General features: G+C 49.7%; 1 protein-coding gene across 1 annotated transcript in view; it reads left to right on the top strand.

Moving 5' to 3' along the window:
- Positions 1–20,456, top strand: part of rimbp2 (RIMS binding protein 2) — a 458,956-nt gene that overhangs the window by 345,831 nt on the left and 92,669 nt on the right. Inside the window, exons 9-11 of the mRNA XM_038817813.1 lie at positions 12,194–12,270; positions 13,839–13,948; positions 18,762–19,601. Of these exons, the coding sequence (XP_038673741.1) occupies positions 12,194–12,270; positions 13,839–13,948; positions 18,762–19,601 (1,027 nt within the window). The remainder of the gene's footprint in view (positions 1–12,193; positions 12,271–13,838; positions 13,949–18,761; positions 19,602–20,456) is intronic.

Genomic DNA, 20,456 nt, shown 5'->3' with positions numbered 1-20,456 from the left:
CGTGGTGTGGGTTCATCCAGTTCTGTTAGGAAGCTAGTTCCAGGATTTTGATCCAGTGAAAGTGGAGGAGTGTGTAATACCATCCTCTTGTGATCATTTGTGGAAGTGTATATACACCATCAAACCAGATTAAACTAGTTTCAGTTGGGACTAAGGATAGGATTTTTTGATGTGTTCAAGAATGAGCTCGGCCCTGCTGAACTAGGATTCATGCCCCAGCCAGACAGTCATTGGAATTTTCTATCTGGAGACTGATCTGGCAGGAATGCCATAAGACTATAAGACATAGGAGCAGAATTAGGCCACTCGGCCCATCGGGTCTGCTCCGCCATCCAATCATGGCTGATATGTTTCCCATCCCCATTCTCCCCAGCGTGACTGCCTCTGGGCAGCGGAACAATCACCATCTTCTGCTTTTAGCTGATTAATTATGAATCAGCGAGGGGGCCGGTGAATGGTGTTGGCCCGCCCCTCTGTCACCTCATGGGGTTGAAGGCCCTGTGGTGGGATTCTCCGACCTCCCCGCCGGGTCGAAGAATCGCCGGGGGGGGGGGGGGGGGCGTGAATCCCGTACCCGACGCTCCGACGCAGGCTGCCACATTCTCCGGCGCCGGTTTTTGGGGATCACACCGTGCCGGTTGGAGGCCGCTGGCAGCCACCCCCACCCCCCCCCCCCCCCCCCCACCCCCCCGGCAATTCTCCGGGCCCTGGTGGGCTGAGCTGCCACGCGTTCCTGGACAGTCCCGCTGGCGTGAAATGGACATGGTCCATCCCAGGCTTGGAGGGCGGCTAGCGGAGTCCTCGGAGTGGGGGGGGGGGTTGGGATCCGGCCCCGGGGGGGGGGGGGGGGGAATCCGGCCCCGGGGAGGGTCCCCATGATGGCCTGGCCCGCGATCGGGGCCCACCGATCTGTGGACAGGTCTGTGCCGTGGGGGCACTCTTTCCCTCCGCGCCGGCCTCTGTAAGACACCGCCATGGCTGACGCGGAGAAGAAACCCCCTGCGCCGGAAATCCGCCGGCGGTTCTGTGCCTGTGCCAACTCGCGCTGGCCCAAGGCGGCCCTTCGGCCCAGTTGGCACAGTGCCACCCCCTCCGCCGCCGGCCTAGCCCCCGGAAGTGCGGTGGATTCCACAACTTCCGGGTGGCCCGACGCAGGAGTGGTTTGCGCCGCTCTACAGGGGCTGGTTTAGCTCACTGAGCTAAATCGCTGGCTTTTAAAGCAGACCAAGGCAGGCCAGCAGAACGGTTCGATTCCTGTACCAGCCTCCCCGGACAGGCGCTGGAATGTGGCGACTAGGGGCTTTTCACAGTAACTTCATTGAAGCCTACTCGTGACAATAAGCCATTTTTCGTTTAATTTTCATTTTTCTTGGAGCCGGCGTTGGGCCGTCCCGCCGATTGGGGGAGAATCCCGGCCCTACCTGGACAGACGTTCACTGACTGCAGACCAGGAGTTACAATGGATGGGAAAGCAATGACCTCGAAGAGAAGCAAACGCTCTCCTCAAAACCCAGCCAAGTCTCCCTGGAGATTCTCCTCCAGGCCGTCTAGGAAAGGGAGGAGCTCCTCTTTCCTTGGAATGGGGTACGAGAGCCACTCAACTGGCCACACCATCCTGGGCGTGGTCACTAGGGAGGGTAGCACACGTGGGCCTCAGGGAGGTACAGCCCAGCACGATTGGGTCGATTTCAGCTCCATCAACTGTCATTTGGTGTTTCTCCGACCTTTCCAAGGGGTAAGGAGAGAATGTTGTCAGGAATTCAGGGGGCAGTGGGCTGTTTGGATGGTGGAGTTATTTCCGCTTCAAACAGGCAGACCCACGATGACAGGATGAATAAGGGGCTCCAATGTTTGGAAAATCTCGGGAGTTCAGGCAAAGCACCAAAAATGTGAAATGTTTCCAAACTCTGTCCAGTATTTGGGCCACAGGCGGTCTAAAAGATGGGTTACTTACTGCCAAAAGTAAGGTTGAAGCAAAGGAAACGTGCCACACGCTCTGAATCTCTGAGCTCGGATCATTCTGAACTTGCTGAATTACTGTGGCAAATCCAGATCAAATAGGGCAACCTTACCGTACCCATTGAATTCCTGAGGAAGGATTTGTTACGGGGAACGTAACAAAGCATTCCAGTTGTGTAAAGGTAAATTGGGAGATGGTGCAATGTGGTTGAAAAGATGAAGTAGGCGTGTGAAGCCTGTCCATGTGGAGTAGTTGCTGTGTACTCTCACGTGTTGTCCATGTGGAGTAGTTACTGTGTACTCTCACGTGTTGTCCATATGGAGTAGTTACTGTGTACTCTCACGTGTTGTCCATATGGAGTAGTTACTGTGTACTCTCACGTGTTGTCCATGTGGAGTAGTTACTGTGTACTCTCACGTGTTGTCCATGTGGAGTAGTTACTGTGTACTCTCACGTGTTGTCCATGTGGAGTAGTTACTGTGTACTCTCACGTGTTGTCCATGTGGAGTAGTTACTGTGTACTCTCACGTGTTGTCCATGTGGAGTAGTTACTGTGTACTCTCACGTGTTGTCCATGTGGAGTAGTTACTGTGTACTCTCACGTGTTGTCCATGTGGAGTAGTTGCTGTGTACTCTCACATGTTGGATAGAGGTGGGGAGAAACCGATTGCATTTAACATGAGGCTCATTTTAAATATGTGTTAGCGGGATTCCCCCAGCCCCCCCCCCGGGACCTAACGGGCGTCCCTGCGAGACCGTCCCAGGGCACCGTTTGGTACTGGTCTCCACAACGTGCACCAGTCGTACTGGCACCTGGGGGTTCTCTGGGGCCATTTTGTTCTTACCCCTTGGAAAATTCCAGTGTCTGAGAAACAGACTGACTCGAGTGTGGCCTCGGCAGAGAGGAACTGCCCGGGACCCAAAGGAAACGGCAATGCGCTGTTGAATAGCGGGGTGTTCCTCAGCACTGCACCTACCAGGAAACACCTCGCTAAACACACCCAAAACCGGACACAGATTTTTAATAATAATAATAATCCTTATTAGTGTTACAAGTAGGCTTACATTAACACTGCAACGAAGTTACTGTGGAAAACCCCCAGTCACCACACTCCGGTGCCTGTTCGGGTACACAGAGGGAGAATTCAGAATGTCCAATTCACCTAACAGCACGTCTTTCGGGATTTGTGGGAGGAAACCGGAGCACCCGGAGGAAACCCACGCAGACACGGGGAGAACGTGCAGACTCCGCACAGACAGTGACCCAAGCCCGGTTCCGGTTAAATCACACATTCTCTTTAATTTCTGAAGTAATAAGGTTTCATAAATAATTGTACGGTCAAAATTTCACAATCAAAACTTTTTTAAAAATAAATTTAGTGTACCCAATTTATTTTTTCCAATTAAGGGGCAATTTAGCATGGCCAGTCCACCTAGACTGCACATCTTTGGGCTGTGGGGGCGAAACCCAGGCAGACACGGGGAGAATGTGTAAACTCCACACAGACAGTGACCCAGAGCCGGGATCGAACCTGGGACCTTGGCGCCGTGAGGCAGCAGGGCTAACCCACTGCGCCACCGTGCTGCCCCTCCCAATCAGAACCGGCCATTAATCAGCGATGGCCGTTTTGAATCCAAAGTCCCCAATCCCCACATTAGCAGCAGCTGAATACAGATATGGGCTTTGATTTTGTCTGTTTATATTTACCACGTTAAATACAGAACATTGTAATAAGGTAGGGGAACTGGCAGCATGGGTTGGTACCTGGGACTTCGATGTTGTGGCCATTTCAGAGACATGGATAGAGCAGGGACAGGAATGGTTGTTGCAGGTTCCGGGGTTTAGGTGCTTTAGTAAAGTCAGAGAAGGGGGCAAAAGAGGGGGAGGTGTGGCGCTGCTAGTCAAGGACAGTATTACGGTGGCAGAAAGGGTGCAAGATGGGGACTCTTCTTCCGAGGTAGTATGGGCTGAGGTTAGAAACAGGAAAGGAGAGGTCACCCTGCTGGGAGTTTTCTATAGGCCACCTAATAGTTCTAGAGATGTAGAGGAAAGGATGGCGAAGATGATTCTGGAAAAGAGCGAAAGTAACAGGGTAGTTGTTATGGGAGACTTTAACTTTCCTAATATTGACTGGAAAAGATATAGTTCGAGTACATTGGATGGGTCGTTCTTTGTACAATGTGTGCAGGAGGGTTTTCTGACACAATATGTTGACAGGCCAACAAGAGGTGAGGCCACTTTGGATTTGGTTTTGGGTAATGAACCAGGCCAGGTGTTAGATCTGGAGGTAAGTGAACACTTTGGAGACAGTGACCACAATTCGGTGACCTTTACATTAGTGATGGAAAGGGATAAGTATACCCCGCAGGGCAAGAGTTATAGCTGGGGGAAGGGCAATTATGATGCCATTAGACATGACTTAGGATGTGTAGGTTGGAGAAGTAGGCTGCAAGGGTTGGGCACACTGGATATGTGGAGCTTGTTCAAGGGACAGCTATTGCGTGTTCTTGATCAGTACGTACCAGTCAGACAGGGAGGAAAGGGTAGAGCGAGGGAACCGTGGTTTACCAAAGAAGTGGAATCTCTTGTTAAGAGGAAAAAGGAGGCCTATGTGAATATGAGGCGTGAAGTTTCAGTTGGGGCGCTTGATAGTTACAGGGAAGCGAGGAAGGATCTAAAGAGAGAGCTAAGACGAGCAAGGAGGGGACATGAGAAGTCTTTGGCAGGTAGGATCAAGGAAAACCCAAAAGCTTTCTATAGGTATGTCAGGAATAAAAGAATGACTAGGGTAAGAGTAGGGCCAGTCAAGGACAGTGGTGGGAAGTTGTGTGTGGAGGCTGAGGAGATAAGCGAGATACTAAATGAATACTTTTTGTCAGTATTCACTCAGGAAAAAGATAATATTGTGGAGGAGAATGCTGAGACCCAGGCTATTAGAATAGATGGCATTGAGGTGAGTAGGGAAGAAGTGTTGGCAATTCTGGACAAGGTGAAAATAGATAAGTCCCCGGGGCCTGATGGGATTTATCCTAGGATTCTCTGGGAAGCCAGGGAAGAGATTGCTGAGCCTTTGGCTTTGATTTTTAGGTCATCATTGGCTACAGGAATAGTGCCAGAGGACTGGAGGATAGCAAATGTGGTCCCTTTGTTCAAGAAGGGGAGTAGAGATAACCCCGGTAACTATAGGCCGGTGAGCCTAACATCTGTGGTGGGTAAAGTCTTGGAGAGGATTATAAAAGATACGATTTATAATCATCTAGATAGGAATAATATGATTAGGGATAGTCAGCATGGTTTTGTGAAGGGTAGGTCATGCCTCACAAATCTTATCGAGTTCTTTGAGAAGGTGACTGAACAGGTGGACGAGGGTAAAGCAGTTGATGTGGTGTATATGGATTTCAGTAAAGCGTTTGATAAGGTTCCCCACGGTCGGCTATTGCAGAAAATACGGAGGCTGGGGATTGAGGGTGATTTAGAGATGTGGATCAGAAATTGGCTAGTTGAAAGAAGACAGAGAGTGGTGGTTGATGGGAAATGTTCAGAATGGAGTTCAGTTACGAGTGGCGTACCACAAGGATCTGTTCTGGGGCCGTTGCTGTTTGTCATTTTTATAAATGACCTAGAGGAGGGAGCAGAAGGATGGGTAAGTAAATTTGCAGACGACACTAAAGTCGGTGGAGTTGTAGACAGTGCGGAAGGATGTTGCAGGTTACAGAGGGACATAGATAAGCTGCAGAGCTGGGCTGAGAGGTGGCAAATGGAGTTTAATGTGGAGAAGTGTGAGGTGATTCACTTTGGAAAGAATAACAGGAATGCGGAATATTTGGCTAATGGTAAAATTCTTGGTAGTGTGGATGAGCAGAGGGATCTCGGTGTCCATGTACATAGATCCCTGAAAGTTGCCACCCAGGTTGATAGGGTTGTGAAGAAGGCCTATGGTGTGATGGCCTTTATTGGTAGAGGGATTGAGTTCCGGAGCCATGAGGTCATGTTGCAGTTGTACAAAACTCTAGTACGGCCGCATTTGGAGTATTGCGTACAGTTCTGGTCGCCCCATTATAGGAAGGACGTAGAAGCTTTGGAACGGGTGCAGAGGAGATTTACCAGGATGTTGCCTGGTATGGAGGGAAAATGTTATGAGGAAAGGCTGATGGACTTGAGGTTGTTTTCGTTAGAGAGAAGAAGGTTAAGAGGTGACCTAATAGAGGCATACAAAATGATCAGAGGGTTAGATAGGGTGGACAGCGAGAGCCTTCTCCCGCGGATGGAGGTGGCTATCACGAGGGGACATAGCCTTAAATTGAAGGGTAATAGATATAGGACAGAGGTCAGAGGTGGGTTTTTTACGCAAAGAGTGGTGAGGCCGTGGAATGCCCTACCTGCAACAGTAGTGAACTCGCCAACATTGAGGGCATTTAAAAGTTTATTGGATAAGCATATGGATGATAAGGGCATAGTGTAGGTTAGATGGCCTTTAGTTTTTTTTTCCATGTCGGTGCAACATTGAGGGCCGAAGGGCCTGTACTGCGCTGTATCGTTCTATGTTCTATGTTCTATGTTCTAATGCCGATGTGATACCTGGGTTACCGACCCCATCAGAGACAGAGCCCAACAGGGAGAATGGATTTCTCTTTCCCGATGTAGATGAGTTGCCAGTCACAGCTGACGACATTGGGAGAATGATTCATCGGGATCCTGTATTGGCAAAGGGCAAATAGGTGGCTAACTGGGCTGAGAAATCAGGCCACGTTTCAGGTATATGGGTGTGGTGGGGTGCACGGGTGTACAGCGGGGGGAGGGGGGGGGCTATTAGTGAGTTGGGGCTTGGAGGGGGTTCGGGGGATACATCGGAAGCTCAGATCGGGGCGAGCAGAGATTCTCAACGCAGATAACGGGGCCGAGTGCGTACTCGGGTGTGCTCCCCGCCAGGGCTCTGTATCTAACCGGGTGGGCATTAGATAACGGGGTGCTTGTACCCGCTGCGAGCGGCGGTAAACACGTGGCTAACTGCACTCGCCACGGGACTCTGTTCCCATTTGGTTACATCGGGCCTGTAACTTCTGAAAGGTCAAGATCAGAGTTGCCATGTGACCTTCATGGTCAACACTTGAGGATGAGCCTGAGAAGGCTTGAGCGAGACACTTTCTAGCTTTCTATTTTTGGTGACCTGGGTTAGATAAGGACACAGAAGACAGTGAAAAACAATGTAGAGTTTCTCAAGCTGTAGAAAAGAAGTCGCGATTGGTACCTTTGTAACCATGGAAATGACTCGCTGGAGTGTGGCAGAGGCTGCACGCAGATTGTGCAGAATTTGAAGGGCGACAGCTATTGGTTGCGGTAGATTACCCTTCAAAGTGGGTCAATGTGTTTCCAATGAATCAAACAACAACTCGCAAAACTCAAGATATTCTGTGTTGTTTGTCTGATGCTTCGGAGTTCCCAGAGGAGATTGTGTCTGGGCACCGGCTTCCTCAGTCTTATTGTGATGGATTTTCAAATTTATGAGAATGAATGGGATAAAAGGGACTGGAATTCCATTGGACCATCCTGCTTCGAATGGAGCAGCAGAACACACAGAACAAATTGTTCTGCAAGCTCTCATTAAACAATACTAGACACAAATTGGAAGAAATGTCAGATGTCATTGAATCAAAAACGGTTCCTATTTCTTGTTCATTTACCGCAGCACACCTCACACTAATACTGGCAGAACGGCAGCTGAATTGTCCCGTAGATGACAGCCAATAGCGAGATTTTCATTGCTGAAGCCATATTTAACACAGTCAGTAGAAGAGAAACAATCCAGGCAGAGGATCCTGATAGGGGTAGAGTGAGAGAAGGAAGTCTAAAGTTGCAGCAGAAGGTTAAGGTGAAGAATCATTATCATAAGAAGTTGAACTGATTACCACAACGAGTCGATATGGTCTTCACACATACTTGGTCAAGTTGTTTGGTAATGGAAAGGTTAGGTTTGCACAGACCAGATCATGTTGTATATTCAGAGGTTCACAAAGAAGAAAGATGTTGGGAAGAATGAAATGAGTGTGATGACTTAGACAGTTGTGATATGAACTATAATTACTCCAATAGTTACTGCCGCACAAGTTGAAATGAATGAATGAAAATCGCTTATTGTCACGAGTAGGCTTCAAATGAAGTTACTGTGAAAAGCCCCTAGTCGCCACATTCCGGCGCCTGTCCGGGGAGGCTGGTACGGGAATCGAACCGTGCTGCTGGCCTGCTTGGTCTGCTGTAAAAGCCAGCGATTGAGCTCAGTGAGCTAAACCAGCCCCTAGTTGTGCCTGAACCCAGTTCAGATCCAAGTCAGAGTCAGGCAGACATGTTTGATGAAGTAGAAAATTCAATTGAAAAAACAGGAAACGTCAGACGTCATTGGAGAGAACATCTCCACAAAACTTGGGTCCAGATTGGTCACGGTATTTCCCCAAGTTCTGGAAGTTTGGGTTGAGAAAGGAGCAATCCTCTTCGCAATAGGAGATCGGTAGTTGTTAAGTGGTATTTGTAACTGAATGAAACACAGGGAATGTATGTAAATTGGATGGGATTTGAACTTTGTGTAACTTTTTCATTAAGGAGGGAGAGTGCAATAACATCCACTTGTGGCCATTTGTGTATGCATGTCTATACATAGTCAATCCAGAATAAACTACTTTCAGTTGATACTTGGCTTTAGATGTGCCACACTCTCTATTCTGTCCAGCAAAAGTGCATAGAATGGTGAGTATGTCCCAAGTCAGGATGATGGGTGACTTGGAGAGGAACTTGCAGATGCTGGTGTTTCCATGTATCTACTGCATTTGTCCTTCTAGATGATAGAAATTACAGGTTTGTGCTAGCAAAAGAGCCTTGGCAAATTGTTGCAGTGTATCTTGTAGATGGTACACACTGTGCGTCGGTGGTGGAGGGAGTGAATGTTTAAGGTGTTGGACAGGGTGCTTATCAAGCGGGGCTGCTTTGCCCTGGATGGTGTCAAAGTGTTGTTGGAGCTGCACTCATCCAGGCAAGTGGAGAATATTCCCTCACACTCCTGACTTGTGCCTTGTAGATGGTGGACAGGCTTTGGGGGGGTCAGGAGGTGCAAGATTCCCAGCCTCTGACCCACAGCATTTATATGACTGGTACTGATTATCAGATCATTTACCAACATTGTTTGTGGGAGTTTGCTGTGTACAAATTGACTACCATGTTTCATAGATTAAACGGCGATGACACTTGAGAAAGTGCTTCATTTTCCTTAAAGCACTTTGCAACATGCTAGAGTTGTGAAAGGCTCAACAGAAATTGTAATCTCAGAGTTCAGGTCTGAGAAGGTTAATGTGGGTCTGGGAAACGGAAGCATTCACATGAAGATGTCAGAGCAATCAGATGCCTAGTGTAATTTGTTGGAAATATGAATGGAGAAAGCTCCTGGCTCGTACTGAAGCAGCCCACTGTCTCGTACACCTGTCTCGTACACCTGTCTCGTACACCTGTCTCGTACACCTGTCTCGTACACCTGTCTCATACACCTATCTCGTACACCTGTCTCGTATACCTATCTCGTATACCTGTCTCGTATACCTGTATCATACACCTGTCTCGTATACCTGTCTCATACATCTGCCTTGTATACCTGTCTTGTACACCTATCTCGTACACCTGTCTCGTACACCTGTCTCGTACACCTGTCTCGTACACCTGTCTCGTATACCTGTATCGTACACCTGTCTCGTACACCTGTCTCGTACACCTGTCTCGTACACCTGTCTCGTATACCTGTCTCATATACCTGTCTTGTATAATTGTCTCGTATACCTGTCTCTTACACCTGTCTCTTACACCTGTTTCATATACCTGTCTCATGCACCTGTCTTGCATACCTGTCTCGTACACCTATCTCGTACACCTGTCTCGTATACCTCTCTCGTATACCTGCCTTGTACACCTGTCTCGTACACCTGTCTCGTACACCTGTCTCGTACACCTATCTCGTATACCTCTCTCGTATACCTGCCTTGTATACCTGTCTCGTACACCTGTCTCGTACACCTGTCTCGTACACTTGTCTCGTACACCTATCTCGTACACCTGTCTCGTACACCTATCTCGTACACCTATCTCGTACACCTGTCTCGTACACCTGTCTCGTACACCTATCTCGTACACCTGTCTCGTACACCTGTCTCGTACACCTATTTCGTACACCTGTCTCGTATACCTGTCTCATATACCTGTCTTGTATAATTGTCTCGTACACCTGTCTCTTACACCTGTTTCATATACCTGTCTCATACACCTGTCTTGCATAACTGTCTCGTACACCTATCTCGTACACCTGTCTCGTATACCTCTCTCGTATACCTGCCTTGTATACCTGTCTCGTACACCTGTCTCGTATACCTGTCTTGTATACCTGTCTCGTACACCTATCTCGTACACCTATCTCGTACACCTGTCTTGTATACCTCTCTCGTATACCTGCCTTGTATACCTGTCTTGTACACCTGTCTCGTACACCTGTCTCGTATACCTGTCTTGTATACCTGTCCCGTATACCTGTCTTGTACACCTGTCTCGTATACCTGTCTTGTATACTTGTCCCGTATACCTGTCTTGTACACTTGTCGCGTACACCTGTCTCGTATACCTGTCTCATAAACCTGTTTCGTACACCTGTCTCGTACACCTGTCTCGTACACCTGTCTCGTAAACTTGTCTCTTATACCTGTCTCGTAAACTTGTCTCGTACACCTGTCTTGTACACCTGTCTCGTAAACTTGTCTCGTACACCTGTCTTGTACATATGTCTCATACACCTGTCTCGTACACCTGTCTCGTACACCTGTCTCGTACACCTGTCTCGTACACCTGTCTCGTAAACTTGTCTCGTACACCTGTCTTGTACACCTGTCTCGTAAACTTGTCTCGTACACCTGTCTTGTACATATGTCTCATACACCTGTCTCGTACACCTGTCTCGTACACCTGTCTCGTACACATGTCTCGTACACATGTCTCGTACACCTGTCTCGTAAACTTGTACGTCATATTGTTCTTGTACACCTGTCTCGTAAACTTGTCTCGTACACCTGTCTTGTACATATGTCTCATACACCTGTCTCGTACACCTGTCTCGTACACCTGTCTCGTACACCTGTCTCGTACACCTGTCTCGTAAACTTGTCTCGTACACCTGTCTTGTACACCTGTCTCGTAAACTTGTCTCGTACACCTGTCTTGTACATATGTCTCATACACCTGTCTCGTACACCTGTCTCGTACACCTGTCTCGTACACATGTCTCGTACACATGTCTCGTACACCTGTCTCGTAAACTTGTACGTCATATTGTTCTATAATAAACTGTTACTGTTCAGATTCAATGGGCTGGAGATTCCATTCGCCCCCATGGAGTGTTTCACAGCAGCAATGGCAACTCACCATTGGTTGACCAGAATCTTCTGGTCCCATCGCTGTCAATGGGATTTCCCCCCACCCCAGCTGGAACAGCTTGGAGAATTCCAGCCACCTGCTTCTGAAAACCTCTTCCTCAAACAACCAGAACAACACACAACCGACATTATTTCATGTCACAATTCAAGGTGAAGCGACTCTCACTCTGGGACCCTGAGGATTGTTTACGTGACAGATTCAGTCCACCTCGGGAGGGGATTGTTCCAAGGGCAGGGCTCAGTCTCCTGGTTGAAGCAGGGTTACCAGCAGCCTCTTGTAGGCCTCACCCTTGATACTGACACTGACTTACCCTCCCAATGGAAAACTGGCAGGCTCTTTCTTCATAATGGAGGGAAAAGAGAAACGGTTTCAGGAGAGTCAGTAAGCAGAGGGCACAGCTTTCAAATGAATCCCGAGTAGGCGATGAGGAGGATTTTTCACAAAGATTAATGTTGGAATGAGGAAGGTGAAGAGATATATTTCCTTCCCTGCACAAGGTCTGGGGTATTTCCTCCCTCGTACCCTGGGCAATATTTAACTCTCAGCCAGCATTAATAAACTGATTTTCTGGTCACTCTCTCGTTTCGATTTGTGGGATCCCCCTGTGCAACACATTGGGTCAGTTTCCTACATTTCAGCAGGGGCTGAACTTCACAAGTGCCTTCCTGGCTGTGAGTTTGGCTTGGGATGTGTAGGGCGATATAGAAATGTACGTTTATATTTATTCAAATTGCCTCTGAGGGGTTGATTTTATTATTTGCTTGTCTTTGTGGTAACAGATGGACATTGAAGCAGATGATGCCATTCCCAGAATGAAGTACACCGGGAGGGTACACCTGTGTGTTGCCCGTTACAGGTAAGCTGGTCCCTTGGGCACATCTACATGATTCATGAATATGGCTCCTCATAAGAACATAAGAACTAGGAGCAGGAGTCGGCCATCTGGCCCCTCGAGCCTGCTCCGCCATTCAATTAGATCATGGCTGATCTTTTGTGGACTCAGCTCCACTTTCCGGCCCGAACACCATAACCATTAATCCCTTTATTCTTCAAAAAACTATCTATCTTTACCTTAAAAACATTTAATGAAGGAGCCTCAACTGCTTCACTGGGCAAGGAATTCCATAGATTCACAACCCTTTGGGTGAAGAAGTTCCTCCTAAACTCAGTCCTAAATCCACTTCCCCTTATTCCCCTTAGAATCAGGTGATTCACCTGAGGAAGGAGCAGTGCTCCGAAAGCTAGTGTTTGAAACAAACATGTTGGTCTTTAACCTGGTGTTGTGAGACTTCTTACCATATAGTGAAAAGTTTCTTGCATGCTGCACAAACAATACATACCGTACATAGGGAAGGAAGGAGAGACTGTAGAATATAATGTTAATGTCATTGATACTGATACAGACAACAACCTCTCCCTGTTTACCCTACCTTTCCAGAATGTTCTGCAGCCTGTCATTGACATCCTGTCACCAGGGAGACAACATTCCATCTTAGGTTCACGTCTGTGGCTGGAAAATCACCTGGGTCTACTTCCCTAACTATAGAATCCCCCCTCACTATTGCTCTTGCAGTCTTTCCTGTCTGAGCAATATGGGGTGCCGAGGACCTGCATCTGGCAGCTCACCCCAAATTAGCCAGAACTGAACACTGATTGGACAGGGCAACGCACCTTGCTGTTGCCCCCCCCCCCCCCTCCTCCTCCCCCGTAGCCCCCTTCCGGGACCCCCTCCTGCCATCAGCCTGCCTTGGCACCCAGCGACAATCCAAGGCCTTGGATAGATGTAGTACCGGCCGCAGCCACCGCCCTCCCAGTAGCACTGCCGTTCAATAGAGTTGCCAGCTTCTGATTGGCTGGCAGCTCTTGATTGCAGAGGGATGCCCACCACAATCCTGTCAAGTTCCTGAGTGGCACAAGCTGTGGTGAAAAGAAGCTCTCACTGGCTCTTGATCCGGTGGTCACCACGAAATTACATGCCGCATCGAATTGCCCCTCAGTGTCCAACGGTTAGATGGGGTTATGGGGTTACAGGGATAGGGCAGGGTGCTCTTTCAATGGGTCGGTGTAGACTTGATGGGCTGAATGGCCTCCTTCTGTACTGTAGGGATTCTACGATTCTATGATTAAGTCTGTCGTGGGACATGAGTTCCCTTGCCTGGGTCAGCTCCTCAATCCAATCCAGTCTCCTTTCATGTCTAGATCTCTTGTTATAGATTGAGATTAATCGCTGTGATTAGTCAATAACTCCATTATCGTCCATCATGTGACTACCAGGATATGCGAAGTTGAATTTGATGGACCTCGGTCATTTCTCAGCGAATGGTTCCTGTGTTACAATGGAAATGGATTAAGCTTCAAATTTTACAGCAGAGGACAGGACTTGTGCTAAAATAACTCCCATTGTCTCTCTTTTTCAAATCTTAGTTACAACCCCTATGAGGGACCCAATGAGAATCCAGAAGCAGAACTTCCTCTCAAAGCTGGGAAATACCTGTACGTTTACGGAGACATGGATGAAGATGGTTTTTACGAAGGTTTGTTGTGCCGACATCTGAACACCAGGGGCCGGATTCTGCGTTTGGGAGACCGTGCCCCCACGCTGGCGGGAATACGGTGGTGTTTTACGCTAGGCAAACTGGGGCAAAACGGTCACCGACTCCCTGCTCCGGGGTGGGGGGGGGGGGGGGGGGGCTAGCAGGATGGCAGCGTCGAGTTCCCAGCTCCAGCTGGCGATACGGCCCGGAGCATTGCCGGGTCCGTGACCGTGCATGCGCACCTTGGCGTCCTGCAGCGGCCGCGCCGTGCTACATGGCGGACTCAGCCGCCCAGACCGCCCGTGCACAGTGCCCCCAGCCCCGAATGAAGCCCCCCCCCCCCGTGCCCGCGGATCAGCCCCCCCCCCCCCCGACTGTAGTGACTCCGTCAGGAACTCGGCTGGTCGGGGATGGAGCATCGCGAGCCGGGCCTCAGGCTGGCCTGAAGCCCTGGTTACAGCGTGCGGTGCACTCCTAGAGTACGCTGATTTTCAGCGGGGACTGTATCGTGAAAGCGTCGGCGAACGCGATTTCGGAGTCACGGATCGGAGAATCCAGTCCCGGGAGTATGTCTGACTTGGTCATCTTCCACAGTGCAAAGTGCTGTCTGCCGTTCCTTACACTGTTGTTGCCCTGAACAATCCTGCTGTTGGCCAATGGCAGGAGAGCAATATCTAATGTGAGCAACTGGGGAGCATTGTGGCTGCTGTTCATCGAGGATTTTATGCAGCACGGTAGCATTGTGGATAGCACAATCGCTTCACAGCCCCAGGGTCCCTGGATCAATTCCCGGCTTGGGCCACTGTCTGTGTGGAGTCTGCACATCCTCCCCGTGTCTGCGTGGGTTTCCTCCGGGTGCTCCGGTTTCCTCCCACAGTCCAAAGATGTGCAGGTTAGGTGGGTTGGCCGTGATAAATTGCCCTTAGTGACCAAAATTGCCCTTAGTGTTGGGTGGGGTTACTGGGTTATGGGGATAGGGTGGAGGTGTTGACCTTGGGTAGGGTGCTCTTTCCAAGAGCCGGTGCAGACTCGATGGGCTGAATGGCCCCCTTCTGCACTGTAAATTCTATATGTAAAAAAAGACACACGCAAATCATATTCATTCAGGCAGGAGTTGATGGGATGGCATTGATATCGTGCCTTCCCACAACATCCCAATGCGGTTCAGCCAAGCGCTTAATGGAAGTGTAGCCACAGCAATAATGTAGGAATCGCAGCAGCCAATTTGTGCACAGGAAGATCCCATAATGGTGCCGACCAGGTTTTCTTCGAGGTTGGTTGAGGAATAAACATTGGTCATGACGCTGGAGAGAACTCCTGTTCCTCTTTGAAAGAGGAGCCGCGTAACCTCCCACATTCACCCGAGATCGAAGCTGGAGCGTCGGCTTCGTCTCCGATCTGAAAGGCAACACACCTACACTGTCACTGCCGGTGCCGTTTAGAACATAGAACAGTACAGCACAGAACAGGCCCTTCGGCCCTCAATGTTGTGCCGAGCCATGATCACCCTACTCAAACCCACGTATCCACCCTATACCCGTAACCCAACAACCCCCCCCCTTAACCTTACTTTTATTAGGACACTACGGGCAATTTATCATGGCCAATCCACCTAACCCGCACATCTTTGGACTGTGGGAGGAAACCGGAGCACCCGGAGGAAACCCACGCACACAGGGGGAGGACGTGCAGACTCCACACAGACAGTGACCCAGCGGGGAATCAAACCTGGGACCCTGGAGCTGTGAAGCATTTATGCTAACCACCATGCTACCATGCTGCCCCTGGGTTCAGCCGTCACCCTGGAGCAGTGCAAATCGAAATGTTTACCTTCCCAAGATGGCCTCTCGCCCTCGGCACCAGTTGCATTGAAAATCAAGTCATTGAGGATGCTGCAACTCCAAAGCCTCCACCTGTAATTGGCTCATTAGAATGTTCAAATTGATTATTCTCCTGACCAGCAATATCGGGATGTTTACTGCACGATAGGCGCTACATAAATGCCAGCAGTTGTTGTCGAGGTGCCCAAGTCAAGGTGGGAAATGACTTGGACGCGGTGGTATTGCCGTACAGATTAATCAGCGAAGCAGTGTTTCTGTCTGAATTTGAACCATCGGGAATATTTAACGTACTGTCACTTTGAAATGAGTACAGTAAGAAGTCTTACAACACCAGGTTAAAGTCCAACAGGTTTGTTTCAAACACGAGCTTTCGGAGCTGTGCTCCGAAAGCTCGTGTTTGAAACAAACCTGTTGGACTTTAACCCGGTGTTGTAAGACTTCTTACTGTGCTCACCCCAGTCCAACGCCGGCATCTCCACATCATCACTTTGAAATGAGGCATGGAGGGAACTCCACAAAAAACAGAGCTTTCAATCTTGTCTCCCCCGATATAAAACGGTGGAAACACACAGCAGGCCAGGCCTGTTACCTCTGAGAGAGAATCGAAGCTATTGAGCTGAATTATATAGTCCGCTAGGGGAACACGCCAACAGGAACAATCAAATTGGCCAATAAGAGAGCGGAGGTGGGATGTCCACCCCTCACGGACAGGGAGTCCTGCCTCAGGCAGCTGCCGGCCAATCAGAGGGCAGGGAGAGGACTGATGCGTGTTTCCGAGGTGTCGAGCTGGTTGCCCTGGCGAGGGGGGGGTTTGGTGTTTGAGCGGTGGAGAGCAGCCTGCGGTTGGAGCCTCTGAGAGGCAGCTTCTCCCTCCCTGCCTGCCACCAGCCTACACAGGGAGACCAGCCAGGGTGACCATTGGGCGTGGGCCCCATCACCATTGTGTTGGTACATGTCGGCAGAGATGGGGTGAAGACGGGAAGTACGCAGTCATTGCCTCCCGATTGGCTCACTTGGTGGTGCAGACTGCCCAATGACACCCCCCGCCTCGGATATATTGCGGAGAGGGCAGGACAGGTTGGCAGGGCCCCTACTGGATCTAACACGCCCTCCCCTTCAAACCCAGGCCAAACTTTCAGATCAGTAATCCTCCATCGGAATACAGAAAGGTCATCATTAAACCTGAACTCCCTTCCTCTCCCCACAGATGCTGCTGGACCTGCTGACTATTTCCAGCACGTTCTGCTTTTATCTCAGATTTCCAGCTCCTGCAGTATTTTGCTTTGGTGTTTGTGGGCGGACGGACGGGTTTGTGAACAGCAGTTGGGATGAGTCCCATATTCCAACAGATTGTCCCGAGTACGGGCTGCAGGATCAGCTCTGCAGAGCAAGGGTCCCAGCCTCACTCAGGCTCCCTGCCAGGTGAAGATGGGAATGTTAGATTTAACACTATGGAGAGATAGAGATCTCCATCTTCTTCCCACTATCACCAGGGTGTTGCTATGACGATCGGACTGAGGAATAATCAGCAATTTCCGTTAACTCCCTCACAATGTGGGGAGGGGGGTTGGTGAAGTAAGACCATGAGACATAGGAGCAGAATATGAGGTTATCCATTTTGGTAGGAAATGAAATGAAATGAAAATCGCTTATTGTCACGAGTAGGCTTCAATGAAGTTACTGTGAAAAGCCCCTGTCCGGGGAGGCTGGTACGGGAATCGAACCGCGCTGCTGGCCTGCTTGGTCTGATTTTTTAAAAGCCAGCAATTTAGCCAAGTGAGCTAAACCAGCCACCAGGAATAACAGCAAACGGGATTATTATTTAAATGCTAAAATATTAAAACATGCTGCTGTGCAGAGAGACCTGGGTGTGCTAGTGCATGAGTCGCAACACGTTGGTCTACAGATGCAACAGGTGATTAAGAAGGCAAATGGAATTTTGTCCTTCATTGCTAGGGGGATGGAGTTTAAGACGAGGGAGGTTATGCTGCAACTGTATAAGGTGTTAGTGAGGCCACACCTGGAGTATTGTGTTCAGTTTTGGTCTCCTTACTTGAGAAAGGACATACTGGCACTGGAGGGTGTGCAGAGGAGATTCACTAGGTTAATCCCAGAGCTGAAGGGGTTGGGTTATGAGGAGAGGTTGAGTAGACTGGGACTGTACTCGTTGGAATTTAGAAGGATGAGGGGGGATCTTATAGAAACATTAAAATTATGAAGGGAATAGATAGGATAGATGCGGGCAGGTTCTTTCCACTGGCGGGTGACAGCAGAACTAGGGGCATAGCCTCAAATAAGGGGAAGTAGATTTAGGACTGAGTTTAGGAGGAACTTCTTCACCCAAAGGGTTGTGAATCTATAGAATTTTTTGCCCAGTGAAGCAGTAGAGGCTCCTTCATTGAATGTTTTAAAGATAAAGATAGATAGTTTTTTGAAGAATAAAGGGATTAAGGGTTATGGTGTTCAGGCCGGAAAGTGGAGCTGAGTCCACAAAAGATCAGCCATGATCTCATTGAATGGCAGAGCAGGCTCGAGGGGCCAGATGGCCTACTCCTGCTCCTAGTTCTTATGTTCTAATTAGGCCACTCGGCCCATCAAGTCTGCTCCGCCATTCAATCATGGCTGATATTTTTCTCATCCCCATTCTCCTGCCTTCGCCCCATAACCCCTGATCCCCTTATTAATCAAGAACCTATCTATCTCTGTCTTAATGTGCAGAAAACATCAGAATTCACAGCACTGTGGGAGGCCATTTGGCCCGTCCTGTCACTATTGGTGCTCACCCTTCAACTGAGCACAGAACCTACCGTTTCCCTCCATCGCCGACTCTGTTGGGTCATCAAAGAGCGAGCCACGGTCTTCTTCTGTGCTAAATGTCTCTGAGGTTCTTCTGATCCAGTTCTGAGCTTCGACTTGCCTCCCTTTTGGGGATTGTACTGATTTGGAATATTCTTCATTCCCTCTCTCTGCAGGTGAACTGATGGATGGCCGAAGAGGGCTTGTCCCCTCCAACTTTGTGGCCCTGTTGCAAGACGAAGAATTGTTTCTCTTCCATTCTGTGGACACGGAGATGGACAACAATTTGCTCAATTCCGATGTGCATCACATGGGCCTCCATCTCCCTGGCGACGGCGTGTTGCAGGATTCCAAAACAGAGAGTCTGCTGTCCAGTCAGACAGAGACAACGATGTACAACAACGGCACAGGAAGATTGGACGTGAACATTGATGAAATTGGTGAAGATATTGTGCCTTACCCCAGGAAAATCAACCTGATTAAACAGCTCGCCAAAAGTGTGATTATAGGGTGGGAGGCTGCAGCTGTGCCTCCAGGGTGGGGAACTATCAACAGCTACAACGTTCTTGTGGATAAGGAAGTGAGGAATAACGTCCCCTTTGGGGGCAGAACTAAGGCTTTGATAGAGAAACTCAATCTGGCCAATGTTACGTACCGGATATCGATCCAGAGTGTAACAGACCGCGGCATTTCGGATGAACTGAGGTGTACCTTGTTGGTGGGCAGGGACGTTTGTGTAGCCCCTTCCCATCTGAAAGTGGAGAACATCACGCAGATGTCAGCTGAGGTCTCTTGGTTGCCCAGCAACAGCAACTACAGTCACACGATCTTCCTCAATGAGGAGGAGTATGACATGGTCAAGGCCTGTAGTTACAAGTACCAGTTTTTTAATCTAAAGCCTTGCATGGTGTGCAGGATAAAGGCTGTGGCCCAACCTCATCAGGTACCCTGGCAACTCCCGTTGGAACAGCGAGAGAGAAAGGAGAGCGTGGTTGAATTTTGCACCCTCCCTGCAGGTTTGATATCGCCAAGAGTTTGACATTTTCTTCCCGCTGAATCACACAGAAAGTGAAGGAGAGCCTGTCGGTTGGCTGAATGTGATTAATATCAGGAAGAGGGAGGAAGGGATTCTGCTCAAAAGCCCTTGGGGGTTCTCTCTCTCCCCGTCTCCCACTCTCTCACCCACACCCTCTCCCTCACTCTCTCTCTCTCTCCCTCTCCTCTCTCTCTCTCTCCCTCTCCCTCTCTCTCTCTCCCTCTCTCCTCCCTCCCTCTCTCTCCCTCCCTCTCTCTCCCTCTCTCTCCCTCACCCTCTCTCCTCCCTCACCCTCTCTCTCCCTCTCTCTCTCTCCCTCCCTCTCCCTCTCTCTCCCTCCCTCTATCTCTCTCTCCCTCCCTCTCCCTCCCTGTCCCTCTCTCTCCCTCTCTATCTCCTCTCTCTCCCTCCCTCTCTCTCCCTCACTCTCTCTCCCTCCCTCTTCTCTCTCTCTCCCTCCCTCTCCCTCTCTCTTCCTCCCTCTCTCTCCCTCCCTCCTCTCTCCCTCCCTCTCCCCCCCTTCTCTCTCCCTCACCCTCTCTCTCCCTCACCCTCTCTCTCCCTCTCTCTCCCTCCCTCTCTCTCCCTCCTTCTCTCTCCCTCACCCTCTCTCTCCCTCACCCTCTCTCTCCTTCTCTCTCTCCTCCCTCTCCCTCTCTCCCTCCCTCTCCCTCTCTCTCCCTCCCACGCCCTCTCTCTCCCCTCCCTCTCCCTCCCTCTCTCTCTCTCTCCCTCCCTCTCCCTCTCTTCTCCCCTCCCTCTCCCCTCCCTCTCTCTCCCTCCCTCACCCTCTCTCTCCCTCTCTCTCTCTCTCCCTCTCCCTCTCTCCCTCCCC

Source organism: Scyliorhinus canicula, chromosome 1 (assembly GCF_902713615.1).
Source record: "Scyliorhinus canicula chromosome 1, sScyCan1.1, whole genome shotgun sequence".
NCBI lineage: Eukaryota > Metazoa > Chordata > Chondrichthyes > Carcharhiniformes > Scyliorhinidae > Scyliorhinus > Scyliorhinus canicula.
Note: the sequence above shows the minus strand (reverse complement) of the source record. Positions and strands in the feature narration are given on the sequence as shown.